Consider the following 22,858-nt stretch of genomic DNA (forward strand, 5'->3'; position numbering starts at 1 on the left):
GAGCTTCTGCACAGCAAAAGAGACAATAACCAAAATGAGAAGCCCCACCAACTGGGAGAAAATTTTTGCACAGAACTCTAATGATAATGGACTGGTCACAAAATGTACAAAGAGCTGATGAGACTAAACAAAAACAAAGAAAATAATCCAGCCAAAAATGGGCAGAAGAACTAAAGAAAATTCTCCAAAAAGGAAATGCAATGGCAACAGGCATATGCAAAAATGTTCAACTTCACTTGTAATCAGGGAAATGCAAATCAAAACTACAATGAGATACCATCTACACCAATGATAATGGCACATATTTAAAAAACTAGCAACAACAAATGTGGCAAGGTTGTGGAGAAAAAGGAACTCTCCTGCACTGCGGTGGGAGTGCAAACTGGTCCAACCACTATGGAAAGTTCTGTGGAGATTCCTCAACCTACTAAACATAGAGCTTCCATATGATCCAGCAATTCCACTCCTAGGTATTTACCCAAAGGACACAGGTACATTAATTCAAAATGGCACCTGACCCCTATTTTTATGGCAGCACTATTTACAATAGCTAAGATTTGGAAACAACCCAAATGCCCAAAAATAGATGATTGTATCAAGAAGATGTGGTACTTATACACAGTGGAATATTACTCAGCAATCAAAAAAGATAAACTCATGCAATTTGCAGCAACATGGATGGAGCTGGAAGGGATCATGCTCAGCGAAATAAGCCAGAAAGTAAAAGAAAAATACCGGATGATCTCACTCATAGCAGCACTTAGAAAACCTAAATAAGGGACCAGGAAAAAGAATAACTATAATAAAGAAAAAGTCAAAATCAACAAGCAACATTAAACCAGAGACACACTATGGGGGGGGGTGGAGAGGAGGGATTAGGGCCAAAATAAGGTGGGTGCAATTGTATGGGGAATATAACCAAGATAAAAATGCATACATCGTGCAAAAACGAAAAAGGATGTATATAAAAAATAAAAAATAAAAACAAAAAGAAATGACGCCAACCAATATGAAAATATCTTTTTCTTCAATTGCTCCTTACACTCTGTGTATGAATCAGCTTCAGATTACACCTGAGTTATATCCCAGCAACCTGAAAGGTATATGTCAATTATGTGTCAATTTTTTAAATCTATGATTAGCATGAACTTATTTAAAAAAGTAGACTCAACAGACAGATAACATGTAACCATGTTTAATTATCATAAATATCTATAGCCACATTAATGGATTGAATGTATTCCCTGTGGAGGGGAATTGGAAACCAAAAAATTCCTTTTGACTGAGGAGACGCTGCTGGCAGCACTCAGTCAGGCTCCCGAGTCAGTGCTAAAAGCAACATCACAGCCACATCCCTGGGGTAGGGGTCACAGGAATGGACATGGTGACTGAGTCAGTCATGTAGGATTCTCATCTCAGAGGGACAGACTAAAATGCATTTGAGAATTCTGGGTAATGACAGGCAGGCATTACAGAAGAGCAAAAATCAATCCCCATCAAAGTGTCCTCAGGAGTCAGTGCAAGAGCCCTGTAAGAGAGAGACAGTGATCAGTTAAGGGGACCCGGCAGGACATGCATCTCACCATCCCTTGTGGCCACCGCAGCATCAGAGAAAGCTAAGGTAGGGCTTATTGTCATCACAGCCACTAATATCTGTGTAGAGAAATCAGCCAAATAAGACAGCACTTCAGTCCCACATAGATGTGTGTGAGGTGGGGAAGCAGCTGTTAGCCCCTCCACAAGACAAAGGTTTCAAACTTTCTAGTAAATGTAATAATTGACCTTCTTTCCATCCCTAGTGGAAATTCACTATAAATTCACACAGGAGTAGCCACCAACATAGGGCTCAAGATAGTGGACATCATTCTGGTGTCTAATACTCAAGATGTGGCTCTGACTGCAAGTTTCACAGAAAGATGTTACCAACATCATAGCCTGGCTCTGAGGATTATCCTTAGGAGTGTCCTTCAGGAACTGGGCAAATTCTCCCCTAACTGTTAATGCTGGAGTGGGAATTAGGCTATAAGCCAAGACCTTTGTACCCAGGTACACTCACCCCACCCCTACCTTCTTTACCTGTTCTCAAAATCCCCTTTAAATCAGAGCAGAAACAGTACCTGCTGGTGAAGGCCCACGAGGTCCTACAAAAGGAATTTATAGACAGAAAATTCTCATTACTCATTATACAAACAGCCAGCCCTTCACTCACCCAAAGGGAAATTAAATAAGCCACTTAAAAATTAATTTTCTCCCTATTCATCAACCACAAGGCCTTAACTGCCTGAAAGTAAAATCATTCAAAATAAATGAAACTGGCATGTAAAGGAAAGGAAGCAATGCTCAGACTCTCTTAAAGGAAGAAACTTTCAGAAAGGAACCAGTGAGACAAGGTTGAATGGTAAGAAAGCCCTAGAATATATTACACCTGTTATAACTGTGGTCAGGCAACCTTTCAGCCATTAAAATCTTATTCCAAGTCTCCCCCTATGTTATTCCATCTCCTCCCATTAATAAACATTTTATTAACCTTTTGTGTGTGCTTATAGTCGAGCATTAATAAGTCCCTTTTAAACACGCAGATGAGGACCCACAGTCACCAGTCCACCCCCCTTTCTTTCAGCATCAAGAGAAAGAAGAACTACAACTAAAGACAGAAGCCTCCCTGAGCAAAGGGTCAGGCCCAGCTCATCTCCCCCACTTCCCCAGAGTAACTTACCTTTCTGGTTCTTGTGATGGATAAAAAGACCTAGCCCGAGGAAGATCAGCCCCAGCACAAAGCCCCCAATGCCACTCAACATCTTGCTCTTGGCAGATTCAGACTGTGCCCCTGGGGATCAGAGCCTGAATGTTAGCACTTGTCCCCCACCCATGGTGTCCCTTTGGGAAGTCTGAAGTCCAGATGCAGCAGGTAGGGATAACAGGGAAACCCAGACCTCCTTTCTGACCAACTTTCCCTAAGGTAGGAAAGGACCAGCCAATAAATCCTTGGATATAGTGGGTAGATGAGCAAGGGGAGGGACACATCCATCACCTTAAACCCTAAGACCCCAGTCACCAGCCACAATAGTCACTCAGGGCTGGGATCTGGGGCCATGATGTGTAGAGTGATCTCTCTAGTATCTGGAAAGAAAACAAGATTAGGATTTTTCTGATGCCCCCACCAAAAAATAAGTGATCTAGTCTCTAGATTTCTAGCTCAGTAGTAACATCGAGGATAAAGGATTAGATGGATGAACCAGAGAAGCTCTGTATGCTCTCCGATTTGTGAGACCCAAGGAAAAAGTAAACAAATGGCCCCTTACTCCACTTCACGAGGATGGGGCTCTGCAAGCTGGGGTGTTCCACATGGCAAATGTAGACATCTTCTCGCTGGGGGGTCATTTCCAGCATCACATGGATCTGGAAGGTCCAGTCCCCATTCCTAATGAGGGGGGTGGACACGATACCAGTTGTCTCCTTCTGGTCATTCCGGAACCACCAAACTTTGACCTGGCCAGGGTAGAAATCTGTCACCGAGCAGATGAGCAGGTTGTGGTGGTTTAGAGCCTCTGCCCTGGACAGGGAGATGGTCACTGTAGGTTTCACTGAGAGCAACAGAGAGAAGACATAGTAAGATGTGAGACCACACCGCAAATCTTCCCAAGGGGAAAAGTCCTTCCTTGGGTTCAAAGTTCTTGTATCCCTAGATTCCAAGTCTTAGATTAGGATCTGAGCTTGAACACTTTATTAGCTTAAATAAACATATTCATCAGTTTCCTTTCAGTGTTAAGAGATAATAGAATCATTCTTTTGGAGTTACTCTATTGATACTAATTGTTAGACATATTTCAACACTAACTAAAGGTCTTTAAAATTATAAACTGCTATATTATACAATCCATTATTCATAAAATTTTAAAAAATAAAAACAACAAACCTGAACTTCTTTCCCCACACCTATGGAAGGTGACCCTCAGGAGTGGCCCTAATTACTCACACTAGGACAGTGACACTGGTTTCCTCCTACCCTCCTAAGAAGAGGAAATTCAGCATCTCTGACTTTTCTACTGGCCATGTGACCATCAATACTCATCATGGCCTCAGGAATAGTAACATAGACTGAGAATTATGAATTACAAACATCCAATTGTTAGGGGACAAGGATGTCCTGAGCAAACTCCATACAGGTTTTGTAGACTCCACCCCCACTCCAGACCATAGCCATCAAGATACTGGGAACTACAAATCCCATCACCACCAAAGGAGGGTTTCTGGGACCTGAGGGTGGAGTTAAGCAGTCATGTTTTTGCTTGGGTATAAAACCAGCAATATGGGCTTGGGTCACTCTCTTGGCCTCACAGCTCTTGGCTTTTCACTGGCTCTCAGCAGGTCATTGAGATTCCAGGTCAGAGGAATGGGTAGGATGCATTCACGAATTTACCTTCCTCTTTTTCTCCCTGAGTTATTCATTTCTTCATTTCCCCTTCTTTTGTAAATAAACATTTTATTAACCTTTTGTGTGTGCCCACAGTCGAGCATTAATAAGTCCCTTTTAAACACGCAGATGAGGACTCACAGTCATGCAACCCACTTCATAGCAGGGTTTTCCTGTAACAGTTTGGCGCCCAATGTGGTTGACAAAGTTATACCCATGGTTGACCAGCCCAAAGTAACTTTCCTTGCATTGGTCACCATAAGCGCACTAGGTCTGCAGGACACTTCACCTATTGAGAATTTGCAACAACACATTCAGGCTCTTAATTAAGCTATTATGAGTATGAGGGATGAAAACTGTACTGTTTTTGAGTCAGCTTTTGAGAGTATAGAGGACCAAACATTTAAAAGCATGCAGGATCAAGCTTTTAAAAGTATGCAGGACCAGATGGAGGCTGCCCTCCAAAAATTGGATATGGGGAGGCTTGGCTGATGACACAAAGAAGGGATAAAATTTCCCCTTCCCATGAGGACTACAAGAGGGCAGAGTTAGATGAGCAGGATTATCATTGGTTAAACATCTTAAACACATCAGGACAAAATCCTTCTCCATGTGACAAGGCCCCTCCTACACAGACTCCTGAGGATCCACAGCCCCCACTGCCCTCCAAAGAAGAAACTAAAATGGCATCTCCTCCTCCTCCCCACACTAGAGGAGGAATTTGGCAGGAGGAATCACCCTGAAGTAGGATAGTTTCCTCTTCGACAGATGCCCATGGGCAGCTTGAATGAACATGGGCAACCCGCTGGGTATTTTTGGTCACACCATCCTTTTAGCAACATGGATCTCCTAAATTTGAGGAGATCTGTCCCCTGCAGGATCCTAAGAGGATGGCAAATTTGTTTGCCTCTATCTTCCTCTCCCACAGCCCTTACTGGGCAGATATACAGTCTATGCTATAAACTGCTGACTCTGGACAAGCAGAGAATGGTTTTCAGGAAAGCCAGGGAGGAGTCTGGCCATCTCCACCAATAGGATGGAGAATCCCCAAAGCCAGAGATGGTTGTCCCAGTGGTAGATCCTGAATGGTACCCCAACAATGGGGGAATGGAGATGTTAGAGCTCTATAAAAAATGTTTACTGGCAGAACTGCAGCAGGTGCTGCACCTCCCCCTGCAGTGACCCTCAGGGCTAATGGCTGTTGCCACGGTCCCTGAGGTCCGGCGTGGGCAAGGAACCATGCGCGCAGGGGGAGAACAGCAAACTCCCTAAGTTGCAGAGAAGCCGAATGCCTGCCAAGAGATAACGACCACCAGAAGCTGCCACAAAGATTGTTTAAAGAAATGCTGACCACACAGAACCTTATCTCGCTGTCTCAGATCTACAAACTTTATTCTGCTACAACTGTATTTCTAAAATCTTTCCCTTTTCTGGTCATTAGTTGCTAATTAAAAAATATATAAAAAGGCTAATACAAATGAAACATTATTAAACTCTGTGTAACAATAGAATTGTTAGTTTAATGATTTCTCTGTTGTGTCCTTGGCTTTGTTAGCTTTTATCTTAATGATAAAAATATTACTTTGTGAAAAGTATATTCACTGTTCCTATGCTTTTAGAGAACATATAAATACTGGCCACAAACCCAAAGAAAATTACACTCAGATTTACACTCTCTCTTGAAGTGTGTCTGTTTGTCATTTCTTTAACCGAATCCCTGACCACCCTGCGCAGTCTCTCAACCCTGAGACGGCCTCATCATCTACTGCTGTGCTGGTCTGCGGCAGCAGGGAATTCCCAAACAAAAAAATTCAACAAAATCTTACAGCTTGAACAGGGAGCTAATGAGGATTCCTCAAAGTTCCTTGAAAGAATTATCCAGACATATACCACTCACTCGGATATAAATCCAGATGCCCCAGAAAATGCTCATCTGATCACTATGGCATTCATTACACATAGTGCCCCTGACATAAGGAGAAAGTTAACAAAGGTGGATGGCGTCACAGAGATGAGTCCATCCCAGGTAGTGGACTTAGCATTCAGGGTTTATAACAAAAGAGAAGACAGGAGACCAAAAACTGTGACTGGTTTTGTACAAAGGGAACACAGGACAGGGTTTCAGGGAAACAGAACAGGGAGAGGACCCAGGAGAAATGAATCCCTAGGGAGAAATCAGTGTGATTATTGCAAGGAAGAAGGACATTGGAAGTACCATTGTCCCAGATTACAGGTAAGCAGAAGATAAAATAATGACAGGAAGGCAGGAAAGAAGGCCGATGACACCACAACATGATGATTCACACAGTGGGTACAGGAAGGAATATAGACGGAGTACAAGGAAACCAGAACCAAGGAGAGAGGAAAGGAAACAAATGTTAGTACATAGAGAAGATTCAGACGAAGAATAGGTGCCCAGGGCTCCACTAGATCTAATGAAGCCCATTAGAATAACCCCCTCGGAGTCCCAGATAATACTCACTATTGGGGAACGTCTGATTTCTTGGCAGACACTGGAGCAACATACTCTGTTTTGAATTCTAAATTGACCAAAGTGAGCAAAGAGACCATACCAGTCACTGGGATTACAGGATGGTTACAACAGAAAGCCTTCTTACAACCTTGGAGTGCTGGCTGGGCACCACACAGCTCTAGCACGACTCCCAGTACATGAAAGAGTGTCCAATCCCTCTACTTAGCCATGACCTTTTAAGCAAGCTTAATTCACGAATTATGTTCCCACCTCAAAATCAGAGGCTTCACCTACAGGTACCTCCAGAACATGTGCTGCAGATCCAGATGTTACTTACTCAAGATGTTCCACCAAGAGCTGAAGTTTTACCTTCAGAAATCTTTGAAAGAGTAAGTAAATGGATATGGGCTGATGTGACCCCAGGACGTGTGAAAAATGCAGAGCCTGTAAAGATAGAAGTGACAGAGGAGAGCAAAACCCCAAGGAGGAAGCAATACCCCTTAATGGAGGAGGCCTTGAGGGGGATTGAGCCAGTTTTGAAAAGGTTCCTTCAATCTGGACTCATTCAGCCCTGCCCCTCACCATGCCGTACAACACTCCAATTTTGCCAGTGAAGAAACCCCACACAGGCAAGTACCGCTTTGTTCAAGATATAAGGGCCATTAATGACATTTTCCAGGATATATACCCCACTGTGCCCAATCCCTACACCTTATTAATAGCCATACCTGGTGATTTTGGGTGGTTTTCGTTATTAGACCTTAAGGATGCCTTTTTTCTGTATTCCAATAGATGTCCAGGATCAACTGTTTGAATGGCAAGACCCTTAGTCCAAGAGCACTCTTCAGTATTGCTGCACTGTGCATCCACAGGGGTTTAAGAACTCCCCAACTATTTTTGGGGAAATACTAGCCAGGGATCTCAGGAAGCCTCAATTAAACCAAGGCATCTTATTACAATACGTAGATGATTTATTGATCACAAGTCCTGACTATGAATCTTGTCTGGAAAATACCACAGTGGTACTGAACCACCAGGCAGAATGTGGCTACAAGGTGTCACCTCAAAAGGCACATACATACAAACAAACAGTGACAATTGGGGGTTTGAAATTAAGAAAGGCAAATGGAGACTGATGAGAGAAAGAAAACAGGTAATTTCAGCCCTTTAAGTCCACAGCAACCAGCAACAATTGCGTGGATTTTTGGGTATGGCTGGGTTTTGTAGGATTTGGCTTCCTAGCTTTGAATCAATATGATGCTCTCAAAGGCCTTATATGATGCTCTCAAAGGTCTGGACTCTGAACCTTTGTCTTGGACTACAGAATGTCAAAAAGGCTTTGATGAAATAAAAGTAAATTTGATCTCAGCACCAGCATTAGGGTTTCCAGATCCTAGGAAGCCATTCAGACTTTATGTACATGAGAGACAGGGAGTTGGCCTAGGAGTGCTAATCCAATTGTTGGGACCAGAAATGCAACCCGTTGCATATTTGTCCAAACTATTGGCCCATACCACTAAGGGATGGCCTCCATGTTTGTGTGCTATGGCTGCCACTTGTGACCTCCTACACGTGGCAGAGAAATTTACATTGGGTCAGCCCATTATTGTGTGTGTGCTACATCAGGTCTTGAAATTGCTAGAGCATAAGGGTGGACTTTGGTTGACTTCTGGGCAAATGGGAAAATAATCAAGCAGTTCTGTTGGACAATCCTAATTCGAAACTGCAGATTTCCTATTCCCTGAATCCTGTCACACTGTTTCCAAGCAATGCAGATGCACCTGGGGATGAAAATTTAATCCATAACTATTTAGTATATGCCAGCTGACAGGATCTGACTGGCCAGCCTCTGCCAGATCCAGAGTGGGAACTATTTACAGATGGCAGCAGCTTCATGGAGCAAGGCCATCGATGTGCAGGATATGCAGTGGTGACGCTCCAGATCACCGTAGAAGCCAAGGCTTTTCTGGCAGGTACATCAGCACAGAAAGCCGAATTAATAGACCTGACTCATGCCTTGGAATTCTCAAAAGGCAAAAGAGTCAATATATTTACTGACTCAAAGTACTCTTTCACGATTCTCCACATACACGGGGCCATTTGGAAGGAGTAAGGACTCCTTACCACCAGTAACATGGATGTGAAACACCCATTAGAAATCCGGGCCTTGTTAAAGGCAGTAGCTTTACCATTAGCTATTGCTGTGATGCCTGGCCACCAAAAGGGTGGGTCTGACATGGCAAAGGGCAACAGGGCAGCTGATCGGGTTGCTAAGGCTGCTGTTCATTCTGCTCTCTAGGGTGCACTCAACCCTCTTGTGTACCTGACTCAGTATGCTCCTGAATACACTGAGTGGGATGAGGAGAGAGCTCGTGCATGGGGATTTACCTAGTTTGACCACAGCTCCACTTGGAGAGTAAATCCTCATAGGATGATACTCCTCCTAGAAGCCCTGGTATATCCAGTGTTAAAACATCTGCACAAAGGTTCCCACTATGGGAGAGATGGCTTATTAGAAACAGTGTGCCCATATTTGAAGGGTCCATATTTACATAAAACAGCACAATGGATCACCCAAGGTTGTCAAATATGTGCCAGAAATAACCCCAAAACTGACTGACTCCACCTTAAAGCCATTGGGGTTCAATACCGGGGCAAGTGCCCATTTGAGGACTGGCAGGTAGACTTTACACAAATGCCTAGAACAACAGGCAATTTCAAATACCTACTGGTTTTTATGGACACATTCTCAGGATGGATGGAAGCATTTCCCACCAAGACAGAAAAAGCTTCCGAGGTCACAAAACAGCTGCTAAAGGAGATAGCCCCTCGCTTTGGGTTGCCCAACTCCATCCACAGCGATAATAGGCTGGCATTCTTCTCTGATGTTACTCATGCAGTAAGCAGTGTATTACAGAGCAACTGGAAATTGCATGCTGTATGGAGGCCACAGTCTTCTGGAAAAAACTGAAAAAATGAACCACACCTTAAAGAAAACCTTGGTAAAACTCTGCCAAGAAACACAACTGCGCTGGGACCAGGTACTATCCCTTGCCCTCCTCCGCATAAGAGTGGTACCTAGAAGTGGACTACAATTAAGCCCCTTTGAAATTGTGTTTGGAAGACCCTTCCAGGCCTCAGTTCTGAAAGCCACTCCAGAAATAGAAAAAGACTGCAGGATCACACAATATGTGAAACACATCCAGGAGGTTCTGGTGGTAATCCACAGCTTTGCAATCTGGAGGATCTCTGTGCCTCCTGATCAACCATTGCATCCCTTCAGACCTGGAAATCGGGTCTTACTAAAGACCTGGCAGAGTGGGGATGCCCAAAACCAGCTGTCAGAAAAATGGACTGGTCTGTAAAAATGGACGTTTTGCTGAGCACACATACTTCTTTAAAACTTGGAGGCATTAAACCCTGGGTATATTATTCCAGAGTTAAGAAAGTCCCAGAAGGAACTGACCCAGAGACGAAATCCCATTGGTCCTGTGAAACCATCAAGGACCTGAGATATTTATTTAAGAAAAAGACAAAAACTTAAATGTTGCTGACTTCTTTTCCAGCTATTGTAGTGGGATACCCAAGGACTCACTTTTCTGAAGAAGCCCTGAGATGACTGACATGCTCTAACCAATCTCTTTCCTTTCAAAGTTTAGGAGACATTAAATAACATCTAGAATCATGCATATGCTGGCAGTATTTTTTTAATAATTTAAATTTTTATTACACAGAAAAGCTTTCAATCTTGATTTTGGTATTTCCTCTTAACTTTTTTTTTTTAACTTTGAGGATTTTTTTCCTGCTTGTTTTTGTTATTTTGGCCTATGAGTGAAATGGAAGCTGTATGAGATATCCCAAGCATGATAAATGGTAACTAAAGAGCTCTCTGTGTCTATATGTTATATGTCTGTATGTCCTTTCCTTGTGTTCTTGTCTTGGCCTCTAGAGGTTGACAAATTGGTATACATGGTGCCTATAGACATTGGAAAAAAAAACAACTAAAGGTTATGTTTTAATTGTCAACATTGTACTACTGAACTGAGTCAGTGCCTTCATAGGGATTAAATATTGCTATTGCAGTTGTTTTCTGGTATTTATGGCAAAGCTTCCCAGAAATCTAAATTGAAGTAAAATTTGATAAGTCTGTCATTTGGTTGATTGAAGGAAATTTTGTGGAACCTCAGTAGAGCTCCTGAGACACTCCACAAAATTTCTCCCTTTCGTCCTGGGAAAGTCATTAGATGAATTTGTCCTATTTGGTTTACCTAGTAAAGTAAAACTGGAAGGGAAGCATTGTCACTTGGGAAAACAGTAAAACTTTGCCATGTACAGAAATGTTAACAGTGGTTTTCTAAAATGTGTATAAAACATCTCAGCATCTAATATGTATATAAATTGTCAATGGTGATTGTTGCCTTGCAATGTTGTATGCCTCAATGGTTTGATACCTACAGAAATTGTTTCTGAAGAAAATAAGGGAAAAAGACCTCAACAGATTCCTATTGGTGGAACTTTTGATGCCACAAATGTCCTACAAAGGACTGAATAGACTGTTGGAGATACAACTGATTTTTATTAAGTTTTGTTTGACATAATACTGATAATTTTTTTTCATTTTGTTTTGATTCAAAGAAAGTTTTCTTGTTTTGACTGACCAGGACTGCAGCATTGATGCATTTTTTTTTTTCCAGTAGAGCTAACTTCCGTTTGCATTTTCTCTCCCCTTGATACTAACACAGCATGAAAATAGTGGTTGTAATTTTTTTTCTACTCATGTCAGTGTCTATTTTTGCATAACTTCCGTAGGGATTTTGTCTGTTTAAACCAAAAAAAAAAAGAATTGGAAATGAGTTTCATTGTGTGGCTTTGAATGGAGTTCTTCCAGGAAGTTGAAATAGAGCTGAACCAAGAAGAGAACGTGCTGCTTTGTTTGTAGGGTTCCAGAAACCTCGAAAGGGGGTGAGGAAGCTTGCCTTCATTGGCAGGACTGGACAACCCAAAAAAAGAAAAAGTCCTGGTACCCTTGATTAGAGGAAAGCCCAGGTGGAATCTGGCAAGACCAAATTTGTTCATGAAGCCTAAATGGACTGGATGTCAAGAGTTCACTCTCATCCTATAAGGAGTGTTCCAACAAAGCCAGCTAAAATTGCTGTTTGGTTATTCTGCCCTGTGATTTTATGCAAAAAATTAGTTTGCAAATTTTTGCTATGCTGTTGAAAAAAAAAATAGGGAACAAAGTGGAGAGAACTTACTTTTAAAAAAGTTGAACCAATTTTAAGATTTTTTTCCTTCCTGTGATTTTGATATATTTGCTATCTTGTTTTGGCTAATGCCTCCAGAGGTTTTTTCTTTTCCATTTGGCTTGGACTGATGAACTATTTTCCGGGAATGGAGGACTTTTGTTTTCCACAATAGACAATACCTGGAGAGACTGGTTTTCTTTCGAACTGGAACCCTGAAAAATTCATCTGAGACTGCACCCAGCACCCATATATTTGATCTTCATCACCATAGAAATGGTGGCAAAAAGTGAAATGGGGGAATTGTTAGGGGAAAAGGATGTCTTGAGCAAACTCCACACAGGTTTTGTGGACACCACCCTCACTCCAGACCATAGCCATCAAGACACTGGGAACTACAAATCCCATCATAACCAAAGGAGTGTTGCTGGGACCTGAGGTTAGAGTTAAGCAGCCACATTTTTTGTTTGGGTATAAAACCAGCAATATGGGCTTGGGTCACTCTCTTGGCCTCATGGCTCTTGGCTTTTCGCTAGCTGTCAGCAGGTCATTGAGATTCCAGGACAGCGGAACAGGTAGGACACATTCACGAATTTACCTTCCTCTTTTCTCCCTGAGTTATCCATTTCTTCATTTCCCCTTCTTTTTGTAAATAAACCTTTTATTAACCTTTTGTGTGTGTCTGTAGTCAAGCATTAATAAGTCCCTTTTAGCGTACAGGTGAGGACCCACAGTCATGCAACCCATTTCATATCGGGGTTGCCCTGTAACACTATGTCCAACAAAGTAGGACAGAGTGGTGATCTCATCCTTCCTACAAAGAAATATTTCTCAAACAGGTGATATTCTATAATTCTTAAAATTTAAGAGCAAGAGCACTTCTTAAAGTAGCTAGTCAACAAAGCATCTATCTCAGGCCTCCCTGTGGTGCAGTGGGTTGAGCACAGTGCTGTGAAGCTGTCCGCAGCCTCTGCAGCATGTGTTCAATTTCCAGCCACCCAGAAAGGTACCCACATGCTGCAGCAGACCTCTCCAGTCTTGTCCACCACTCCCCTCAGCAGTGTTTTCAGTCCGTCTGCCTATTCTGCTCCTCGCTCTGTCTCTGAATTCTCTCACCCCCCCATGCCTCAGACTTGTACCCCTGTTCTTGTATAAATAAATCTTTTTAAAAACCAAACAAAGCATCTATCTCAGCTTTTACCCAAATCTAAGCTTAGATACCCTTTTATGATAAGCTTCCCCACAAAAATGTATATTAAATACATCAACTTGCATTTCCACATCACATGCCACCTATATTCCATTCTTTTGTTTATTCATTTGTTCATCCAGCCACAAATATAAGTTTCACAAGCACTGAAAATTTAGAAGTAACCAAGAGACCAAGGTTGCTACCTTTACAGAATTTGCAATCTAGTTACAGAGACCAAAACAACAACAACAAAAATAGAATGTTATTTCAAAAGTGTGTAGTTTTTGAAGGAAAAGGGAACTTTGAAGAAAAATAAATGTTTTCCCATGCCTCTATTCCTGTATCATCTCAGATTGCTGCTCATGGTCAAATATAACCCACCTTTCCTTACCTACTTTACACATCTGCTCCTTTATTTCTCCAGCCATTTTACTGCACCTCCCGTATTACCTTCATGTGAAACTATATTAATAATTTGCATGTATTTTATTTGCTAGTACATTACCTTGTCTCATTTTTCTATTTTCCCCTAATATTCTTTTAACATTCAAGCGAATTTCATTACTAGCTGCTTATCCTACTCCATCCCCTCGCTGTTAATGAAGAACTTCCTGTTAGCAACTTCAGACACTATTATCATGTATATTCTCCATAAAAGAAATACTGAGGTTCTTACAATCTGGATTAATAAAAATGTAATGTTAACATAAAAGTATAACTGGCTCTTGCTGAGTTCAGCAGGCTATCTGGTACCTCATGTGAGTCATCATCAGGTTCTCTTTGCTGAGATTTCACTGTTGTCATGGTTAAATATATGTACTTACAAAAACCTGTTCAATTTAAACAGGTTAGGAGTAAAAATAAAGAACTTGAGTTCTTAAGAAAAAATGTTAGAATAATTTTCATTAAAAAAGAACAGGACTAGCAAAAATATATTTTTCAGTGCTATTAGAATGTGGGTAAGAGACAGCAAGTAAGTAAAAAGTCACCTAAAATTTATGTGACTATGTATAAGTAACATTGGAATTAATTAGAGATTGATTAATCAGTGAAATTCCAATGCCTTAAAAGTATCATTTTGTCCACCCACACTGAAAATAAGCAGTAATAGACTTAAATTGTTGATCTTGATCATCACTAGCTGTAAGGGGCTTTGTGTATAGATTGGAGTCTATATACATGTACTAAAGAACATAATGACTGTCATGTATTTTGGGGGAGGCATCAGAACCTGGTGAATAACTGTGGGCTAGTTACTTAAAATGCTTGTTATGTCCAATATCAGCACATATAGAGTGGTGATGCTAATCCCTAACACTCGAGGTAGTTGTGAAATTAAATGGCATAACACAGAAGCTGCTTCATAAGGTAACTGTCTGGAATAGGTGTCATTAATGACCATAATTAACTTTCGAAATGTCTACCCCTGAAGTGGATGATGATGCCAGGATAAGGAGAGACAGGGAGGGAAGAGGCAGGATTTAGACCAAAGACAGCCTGAAACAATTTTTACTCAATGACTTCACAGTATCAATTTATTCACTCCAAAATTTCGACCCTTCTTAATATGCCACCTGTTAAGCTTCAATAAGAAATAAAAACTCTACATAATGGAACACTAGTCAGTGACCAAAAAATAAAAAAAAGATAAACTCACAACATTTGCAACAACATGGATGGAACTGCAAAGGATACTTTTGCTAAGCAAAAGTATGACAGAAGGAAAAAAAACAAATATTGAATGGTTTCACTTATATGTGGAATACAGGCTGACCACAGATCTGAGGCAGACAGCATAGGAGGGTCAGGGAGGTGGTCAAAACAGAGGAGGAAAGAGCACAGGGACTATGGTGATGGATCATGGGTGCTGAAGTGGTGCGAGAACTACTGGGACTACATACAAGGGGAAAAATCAAATACTGTCCTAAAATTAACAACAATATATGAAAATAAATTAATTTAATTAAAAAAAATCTCAACACAGAGAGAAAAATATTTTAAAATAAAGCACTGAGGGTCCTCCCTGGTGGCACAAGGGGTTAAGAGGCAATCTATGAAGCTATCTGCAGCCACTGCAACATGAGTTCAATCCCCAGCCAGGGAGCTACCCACATGGTGCAGCAGACCTCTCCTGTCTTGCCCGCTGCTCCCCTCAGCAGTGTATTTCAGTCAGTCTGCCTGGTCTGTTCCCCACTCTGTCTCTGGTGAATCCTCTCACACCACCCACACACCTCTGGCCTGTACCCCAGTTCTTGTATGCATAAATAAATCTTTTTTAAAAATAATAAAATAAAGCACTGAGCAAAACAGTAAAGAATAATTTAATAAAGCCAGTTTTTATGGTTCTGTTTACCCTTCTGTTTTTTCTTGAGCTTAAGTGGATGGGCAGTATCTGTGTTCATTTAAATGGACGAAGGTTTGAACTCATACTAGGTGCCAATCAGTGCATCAGGTATTAGGCATACAAGGACTATTAACATATTTCCTCTCCTCAAAGAAGAGTTTGGGGGGAGGAGAGAGGAAAGCATGGGGTGGGGGGGGGCACAGGGCACAGCTTAGTCAAAGGTGAGGAAAGCAGAAGCAAACAGGACTGAGGCACAGACAAGGGTGTGCAGAACCAGTGGAAAGAAGAGCAGAAGGGGGGCCTCCCCAGGCAAGCCTGCCCACCTCCGCCCCACGAACTCTCCCAGCAGCTACTCCCCTCCTGCCGCCCCGCCCTGGGCCCAGCCCCTCTGGGGGGTACGCCCCAGCATCCCGTGGCTGTGGGCCCGGGCGGGGACTCAGAGGCTGGGGGGCCTCGCAGAGCTCCTCCCAGAGAGCGGGCCGCAAGGGCGAGCCGCAGGCGCTCACCTTCCCGCTGCCAGGTGAGGGGGGCGTACAGCTTGTAGTTGTGTCTGCACACCGTGTCCGCCTCGGCCCGCACCCGCTCCAGGAAGGCCTTCTGTCGGTTCCAGGACTTGGCACTCGGCAGCCCCAGCTCGGTGACGGCGCGGAACTCCCCCACGTCGCTGTCGAAGCGCACAACCTCCTGGCGGTTGTAGATGTATCTGGTCACGTACCGCACCCGCTGCGTCCCGTTGGTGTAGTAGCAAAGGCACTTGAACTGGTACACGAAATCCTCTGCGGGAACCACACCCGCGGCTCAGCCCCGCAGCCCCCAACCCCGCCCCGATGCCGCCACCACTGCCCTTCCCAGGTCACGCTGTTGGGGTCGAGACCCCTGAAAACCGGCTGCTCCCCTCAGACTCTCCACCCAACCCTGTGGGGCCCCTGGCTCTGAACCTGCCGCGGGCTCTGAACCTGGGTCCCCAGGAGGCGCTCCCCCAACCCCGCCGCCCGCGCTGCGCACTCGGGGCTCCCCTCTGAGGGGAAGATGGAGGACAGTGTCTCTAAGGCCAGGCCCGGGGGTGAGAGACGCGAGCCAGGAAACAGGACAGATGCGGTCCGGTTCGTTTTGATACCGGAATCAGGCCTAGTCTCCGGGCCAGGAACGGATCCCAGGCTGCAGGGGCAGCACTGAGTCCCGGCCACTAGACCCCCACGGGTTGGTGTCTCACGAAGCCGCAGCAGGAACTTCGCAGACACTCAGGCAAGCAAGCAGGAAGAGGCAGGTTTGTTTTGAGAAAGAAAAGGTTTATTGAGGAGAAAAAGAACAGAAATAAAGTGGGACTCCCAGGCCAGGGAACCAGGCCTGGGAGGGGCAAGGAAGCCAAAGTGGAGTCCTGTCTCAGGGAATATAGACCTTCTTTCCCTCATTATTCTAAAGCGCCACCAGTCTCTTTGTGGTTGGTTAGTTCTCGGCTGTCTCACTTAATTTGCTACTGAGTGGGGATCTTCACATTCCTTATCTAACAGCTTTCTCTTTCCTCATTTGTTGCATCTTTAAATTTATGGCCCAGTCCTCTGGATGGGCATCCCTGCATTGAAGTTAAACAGCTGCCCTTCTAAGTTGTCCATAAATTAAACCACTCTCCATTTCTCCAATCTCCGCCTCCCTTTACCACCTGAAGGAAACCAGGACCAGCATTAACAATGTTGTCCTTGGTCCTGAGATGTTTGTTTTTCCCAGTGGAATTGGTTACATTCCCTTGGTTGTCCTTATCTCTGAAGCCTCCCTAAATTCTTCAGAGGTCCCCTCCTGCACTGTCCCTAAAACTGCCTAATTTCTAGCTAGCCCTGTGTCTCAGTTTCATGTCGATCCCCGTATTTAGTGGAATCAGAAAATTCTCACATGAAATCTCATTTTCCGCAGAGCTCCAGGAAATCTCGGGACGAACAAGTGTCCCAGAAGCAGGAAACTTCAAGAATAATGATGAAAAAGGTCTAGAATTAAGTGCTCATCCTACCCTTGCAAGCATATTCTGGGTGCCTGGCAGGTCGCCCTCCTCCCTTGCCTGAGCCCGCTCAAGTCACGGTTTTACCCAAAACCAGTGAAAATGCAAGTGAGGCGCCCTGTCTGTGCTCGCCCAGCCGGCTGCGCTCAGACAGGGGGCCCGCCACCCAGGCTGACTACTCAGAGTTGGGAACTGGCGTCCTCTTCCTCCAGTACTGAGGTCCCCACATTTCCCCACCTCAGAACCCCTTAGTATTTAGTCCAGACAACGTCTTGGGCTCCCAAATAACAAATCCTGCTATGTCTTCTCTGGAGAGATTCACATCTTAAAAAAAAAAAAAAAAGCCACCACTATTGATAAACCATGTTCTCTGCCCTGCACAGCAGGAGAGCAGCTTGTCTCCCTCATGGTGTGACACGCCGGGCTTTCCTCACCCTCTCATTAAAAGGCGGAAATGAGAATTTACATAGCTCTTTCTCAGAGAGAGGAAATGTGTTAATTTAAAAAGAAAAAAGGTGTGTTCTGAAATCATGGAAGCCCCAACCTCCGCCCAGGGGTCCCTAGAATCTGTTCCGAGGGTCAGTCCCCTGCACTTACTTGGAGACTCTCTGCCCTCAGTCCCTGGGGCGCTCAGCGCCACCAGCATCACCACCACAGCTGCTGTCCACAGGCTGCCGGGGGTCCTCAGAGCTGCCTTCCAAGACATAATTAGGAACCAAGGGGCAAGTATGGGTAGTCAGCATACCTCGTGGATATGACGTACCCCCTTCAGAGAATAAAACCCTGGGAAAGCCTCCCGCACAGCAGGATTGGAGAGGCCACGGAAAAGGACCCAATCAGCACTGACGCTGCAGCGCCTCATCTGTCTCTGGGCAGACTCTTTTTCTGAAGGTTCTCAATCCACTGCCTGGCGCTGTGTCTTCATTAATTTGTACCTTTTGAGGTAAAAAGTTGCTCCCAGATCTGAGAGCAGATCCAAAGATCGAATGCCTTGGGGTTTAAAGAACCTAAAAAAAAATAGTGATTGAATAGTACACATCTTTGTGTGATTTATTTGGAGCCTTTTTTTTTTTTTGTAGGGAAAACAAGTGAAGAATCTTACTTCAGGGGAAAGGAAAATTATCATGGGGGAAGTGTACACACTGAGGAAACTTCAGTTGTGGTGGGAAGAGCAACATTCTTAGTAGAAAACGACTTAGAGCTATAGTTCTATCACTAATGTTCTTTATGCCAGCAAATGACAGAATATCTTGTTGCCTCAGACTTCTCTTTGTAAAATGTGTTTCATATCTAGAGCTTTTTATATAAACTTAAGAACAATAGGATTTGTTTACTATTTCAAATTGTTCCTTAACTGCCATGTGCAACTGTTGGAATAACAGATTAGTCCAAGAAAACCAGAAAAAAAAAAAAAAATAAGACAGCTAGCCCTGCTGGTGAGTGACTCTTCACTATGTAAGAATCTATTTCATTCATGTTCTTTGGGTAAAAATATTGGAAAAGTTAATGAATTTAGTGTTTCTCTTATAAGCTCTCCCTGAACCATGAGAAGGTTCTTCTATATCAGGGAAGGCACAATCCACAAACACCCCAGCATTCAAATAGTCACACTTCATTTCAAGGACAGAGAGCAAAAGACGAGAAGCATTTCCAGGAGCCCAAATAGTGTTAATGAGGGAGCACATGCTTAGAGTTACAGATTATACTGTGCCTACAACATCAAATATCAAAGAGAGGAAATAATCTGTTTTCTAAATAAAGTCATTATTAGACACATCTTGCCCAGAACAGTATTAAATGGTTGGAAAAGTTAGAACAGTATCAGACAAAGGTTAATAAAAAAGTCAGTGTCTCCTCCTTTTCTCTCCCTCCCTCTCTCTTCCCTGAAATTTATGATCACCTTTTAAAACAGAGAATAAGATATAAAAGCAGACAATAAGGAAGTTATTGGATAAAAAAATAAATAGGATATGGCAATGTGAGGGCAGGAAGGGCACAGAGCAGGATCACTATGACCCTATGCAGACAGGTGAAGGAGGAGTCCTGGAGTCCTCAGTGGCTTTTGAGACTTTTCTTGGAATTTACCAGGTACACGGCAGGCAGGGGTGCCGGGGTGGCCGGGAGGTTAGCAGGCCTCCTAGCCCCCAGGGAATCTTCATTCTTTCTGGGCTCTCCAGTGTTCTCTCGTGGCCTTGCTTCTCTGCTGGTGGTTCTGTTCTGCTGGCTTCCCCATAACATCGGCCAATAAGCCCAGTCTCTCGACCCAGGTGTACCCACCTACATAGGCCCACACCCTACTCCAGGTGCCCACCATCAGGCATGCATTCAGGACCACAGGTTTCCATCATCAATTCTAATGGCAAGAGGGCAGAAAAGCCTGATACTTTACTTATCCTACAATATACCCCCTCAGGGTTTTCTGCAAGACTGTCTATATACAAGTTATATACATGTTTCTCTTGGCAAATATGAACACTGCAACCATGGCCCATAAAAGTAAATAGAATATATCACAATATAACTGAATACATTAAAAAATACAACAGAACACAAATAATCCAGTCAGGGCACCAACCTAGTGGCAAAAGACAAGATTATCGGCACCAGCAGATGATCCACCACCTCTACTGCTGAAGGCACTGCTCATGCGAGGGGGTCCCAAATAGTGTTAATAGAAAACTCAGGCATTTGCCATCACATGCCAGGAGCCATTAAGCTTCCTGACCTTCTCCAGCTGTGGTCTCAGCCACAAGCCATATATCACACCCACCCCCAGGATGCACTCACTCTTGGATTGGCGATTTGTAGGGTAAGGTAAAAGGTATCAGGCTTTTCTGCCCTCCCGCCATCAGGATAGATGAGGGAACCCTGTGATCCTGAATGCATGCCTGATGGCGGGCACCTGATAGGGTACACCTGGGCTAAGACTATGCTTTTAAGGGCGGCGTCATGGGGACGCCAGGAGAAGCCAAAGCAGAAGCCGAAAGAGAAGCCAAGAAGCTGAGAAGAGCAAAAGAGGCTGAGAGAAAAGCAGAGAACGCCGGAGAGCCCACATAGAGTGAAGACTCTCAGCCCCCCAGCCAGCACCCCTGCCTGCCATATGCCTGGTGAACCCCAATAAAAGACCTGCAAAAAACCACTGAGGACTCTGACTCCTCCTTTACCCGGTCTGCATGGGATCAGAAAACCTGCACCGTGTCCTTCCCTGGCCTTACACGATTCTTTACTCTTTGGGGGTAATCGCCCAATCCTCAGGGTTTTCCGTCTATGGTCATTCCAACACTTGGCTTTCATAGCCACCAATGCAACACGCAGACCCCTGCATTCAGGCCAACCCATTGCACAAGCACATGGGTCAGGGATCCGTGGATACAAGCTCCACATGCAGTCTCTCTTGGGTCCCCAAAAGCCATGTTCCCCACCAATCCCCCAAGGATGGGTTCCTCAGCTCCTCACCTTCACTCGACAATGAACAAGGCATCACCCACAGGTGATTTCAAGAGACTCACTGGCCTTCTTCAATGTATTTAAGCTGCTGAACAGCCACTCAGGGTTTCCCAGTCTCAGCACCAGCTTTTGCCTTTCTAAGTTGACTTTTTTGATATCACCTCTGCCTGGCTGTAGAGAATCTTGGTGAGGACTCTTCCCTCAGCCAATTTTGGGTCCTTCTGATGCCTGCCCCTTCCTCCACTCTGGCCATTGCCTCTCTGGGCTGTGTCCCTAAGATTGCTGGGCTGTACACAGGCTGCTTTTGGCCACTGAGACCCAACTAGCCATGCTTTACATCTCTTGGGGCTTACAAATGATACTGTCCTCCCCCAGGGTCCCCAAAACATAACATCAACCTGCCAAAATTCCTCCATCTTATGGCGGGATTGCTCAGTCCATCAGTTTTTTGCTTGCATCAGCACTGGGCGAACTCCAAATCATGGTACTCTTTCTCCTACAATTCTGCTGCCTCAGGAATCGTGCACTGGTCCTCACAGGCCATCTTGTCCTCCACTTGAGGTATCCTCCCACAGCTCCTGGACATTGTCCACCTCCTGTTCTCCTACAGCATCTGTAGCTCTTCTCGCAGCTCCTGGTCTTTGGTTACCATCTGTGCTGCCACAGAGCCTCCAGCATTGTCACAGGCTCATAGTCTGCTACTCCATCCCTTGTGAGGTCTTTGGAGGGCTCCATACCCATCTACATCAGATCATCCTGCCAATTTATGCCAATTGTAGTGACAGGAAGGGCACAGAGCAAGATCATTATGACCCTATGCAGACAGGTGAAGGAGGAGTCCTGGAGCCCTCGGTGGATTTTGCAGGCTTTTATTGGAATTTACCAGGTACACAGCAGGCAGGGGTGCTGGGGGGCTAGGAGGCTGGCAGGACTCCAGCCTCCCAGCCCCCAGCAGGTCTTCACTCTTTCTGGGCTCTCCATTGTTCTCTCATGGTCTTGCTTCTCTGCTGGTGGGACTGTTATGCTAGCATCCCTGTAACACCAACCTTATAAGCCCAGTCTCTCAGCCCAGTTGTGCACCCCTATATATGCCCACACCCTACTCCAGGTGCCTGCCATCAAGTGTACATTCAGGACTGCAGGGGTCCATCATCAATCCTAATGGTGAGAGTGTAGAAAAGCCTGATACTTTACTTACCCTAAAGGCAACAATAAGAAGCTCCCACTAGTGGCACTTGACGGCACTCCAATAGTCTGTGTTGGGTGCCAGTTCCAGAACATTTGTCAGAAAATTAGTCACTAGACTTCCACCAGCAGTGGTGTATCATGATCTGGGTAACCTAGAATAAGGCAGGTTTCCATAGATGAGATGAAAGCATGAAGGGGGAACATCAAGCAACCTGCAATAGAGTTTGGGAACAAGGAAATTGTACCCCAAGAGAGGGATATTGAAGGTGCCTCCATTGCTTCAGCCCTACCTCAGTTTCCCTCAGAATAAACAGAGACCTCTGGTCCAGCCCCTTCATCTTTCCTAATAGGGAAATTCAATTAGTTTTGTTCTAGGGCTGTGGCACCAATGTCAGACCTGGGGGCTACATCAGATTTCCCAGTCTCCCAGGTTTTCTCATATACTTTACAACTAGCAACAAAAGGGTGCTTAAGTTCTTTTTCTGATTGACTAAAACCTCACCTAAAAGACTCTAGTTTGGGCTTCTACCAGTTTTCTTCACCCTGAGCCAGTGACATACTCTGTAT

General features: G+C 44.2%; 1 protein-coding gene across 1 annotated transcript; it reads right to left on the reverse strand.

Moving 5' to 3' along the window:
- Nucleotides 1–1,195: 1,195 nt before the first annotated feature.
- Nucleotides 1,196–18,421, reverse strand: LOC119252309 (boLa class II histocompatibility antigen, DQB*0101 beta chain-like). The gene is made up of 6 exons (XM_037519485.2): nt 18,254–18,421; nt 16,173–16,442; nt 3,303–3,584; nt 2,717–2,827; nt 2,118–2,141; nt 1,196–1,528 (listed from the first exon to the last, which is right to left on the reverse strand). Exons 1-6 carry the CDS (start codon nt 18,360–18,362, stop codon nt 1,515–1,517), a joined length of 810 nt encoding a protein of 269 aa, XP_037375382.1. The 5' UTR covers nt 18,363–18,421; the 3' UTR covers nt 1,196–1,514.
- Between the last annotated feature and the right edge of the window lie 4,437 nt (nt 18,422–22,858).

Source organism: Talpa occidentalis, unplaced genomic scaffold (genome assembly GCF_014898055.3).
Source record: "Talpa occidentalis isolate TD23 unplaced genomic scaffold, MPIMG_talOcc4v2.1 talOcc4.2, whole genome shotgun sequence".
Lineage (NCBI taxonomy): Eukaryota > Metazoa > Chordata > Mammalia > Eulipotyphla > Talpidae > Talpa > Talpa occidentalis.

Excerpts from the sequence above, each read along its gene's own strand:
- LOC119252309 (XM_037519485.2), bottom strand. The coding sequence starts at position 18,362 with ATGTCTTGGAAGGCAGCTCTGAGGACCCCCGGCAGCCTGTGGACAGCA. Across the intron at positions 16,443-18,253 it reads TGAGGGCAGAGAGTCTCCAA|AGGATTTCGTGTACCAGTTC; the intron begins GTAAGTGCAGGG and ends TGGTTCCCGCAG. Across the intron at positions 2,828-3,302 it reads CCCCATCCTCGTGAAGTGGA|GGGCACAGTCTGAATCTGCC; the intron begins GTAAGGGGCCAT and ends TCTGATCCCCAG.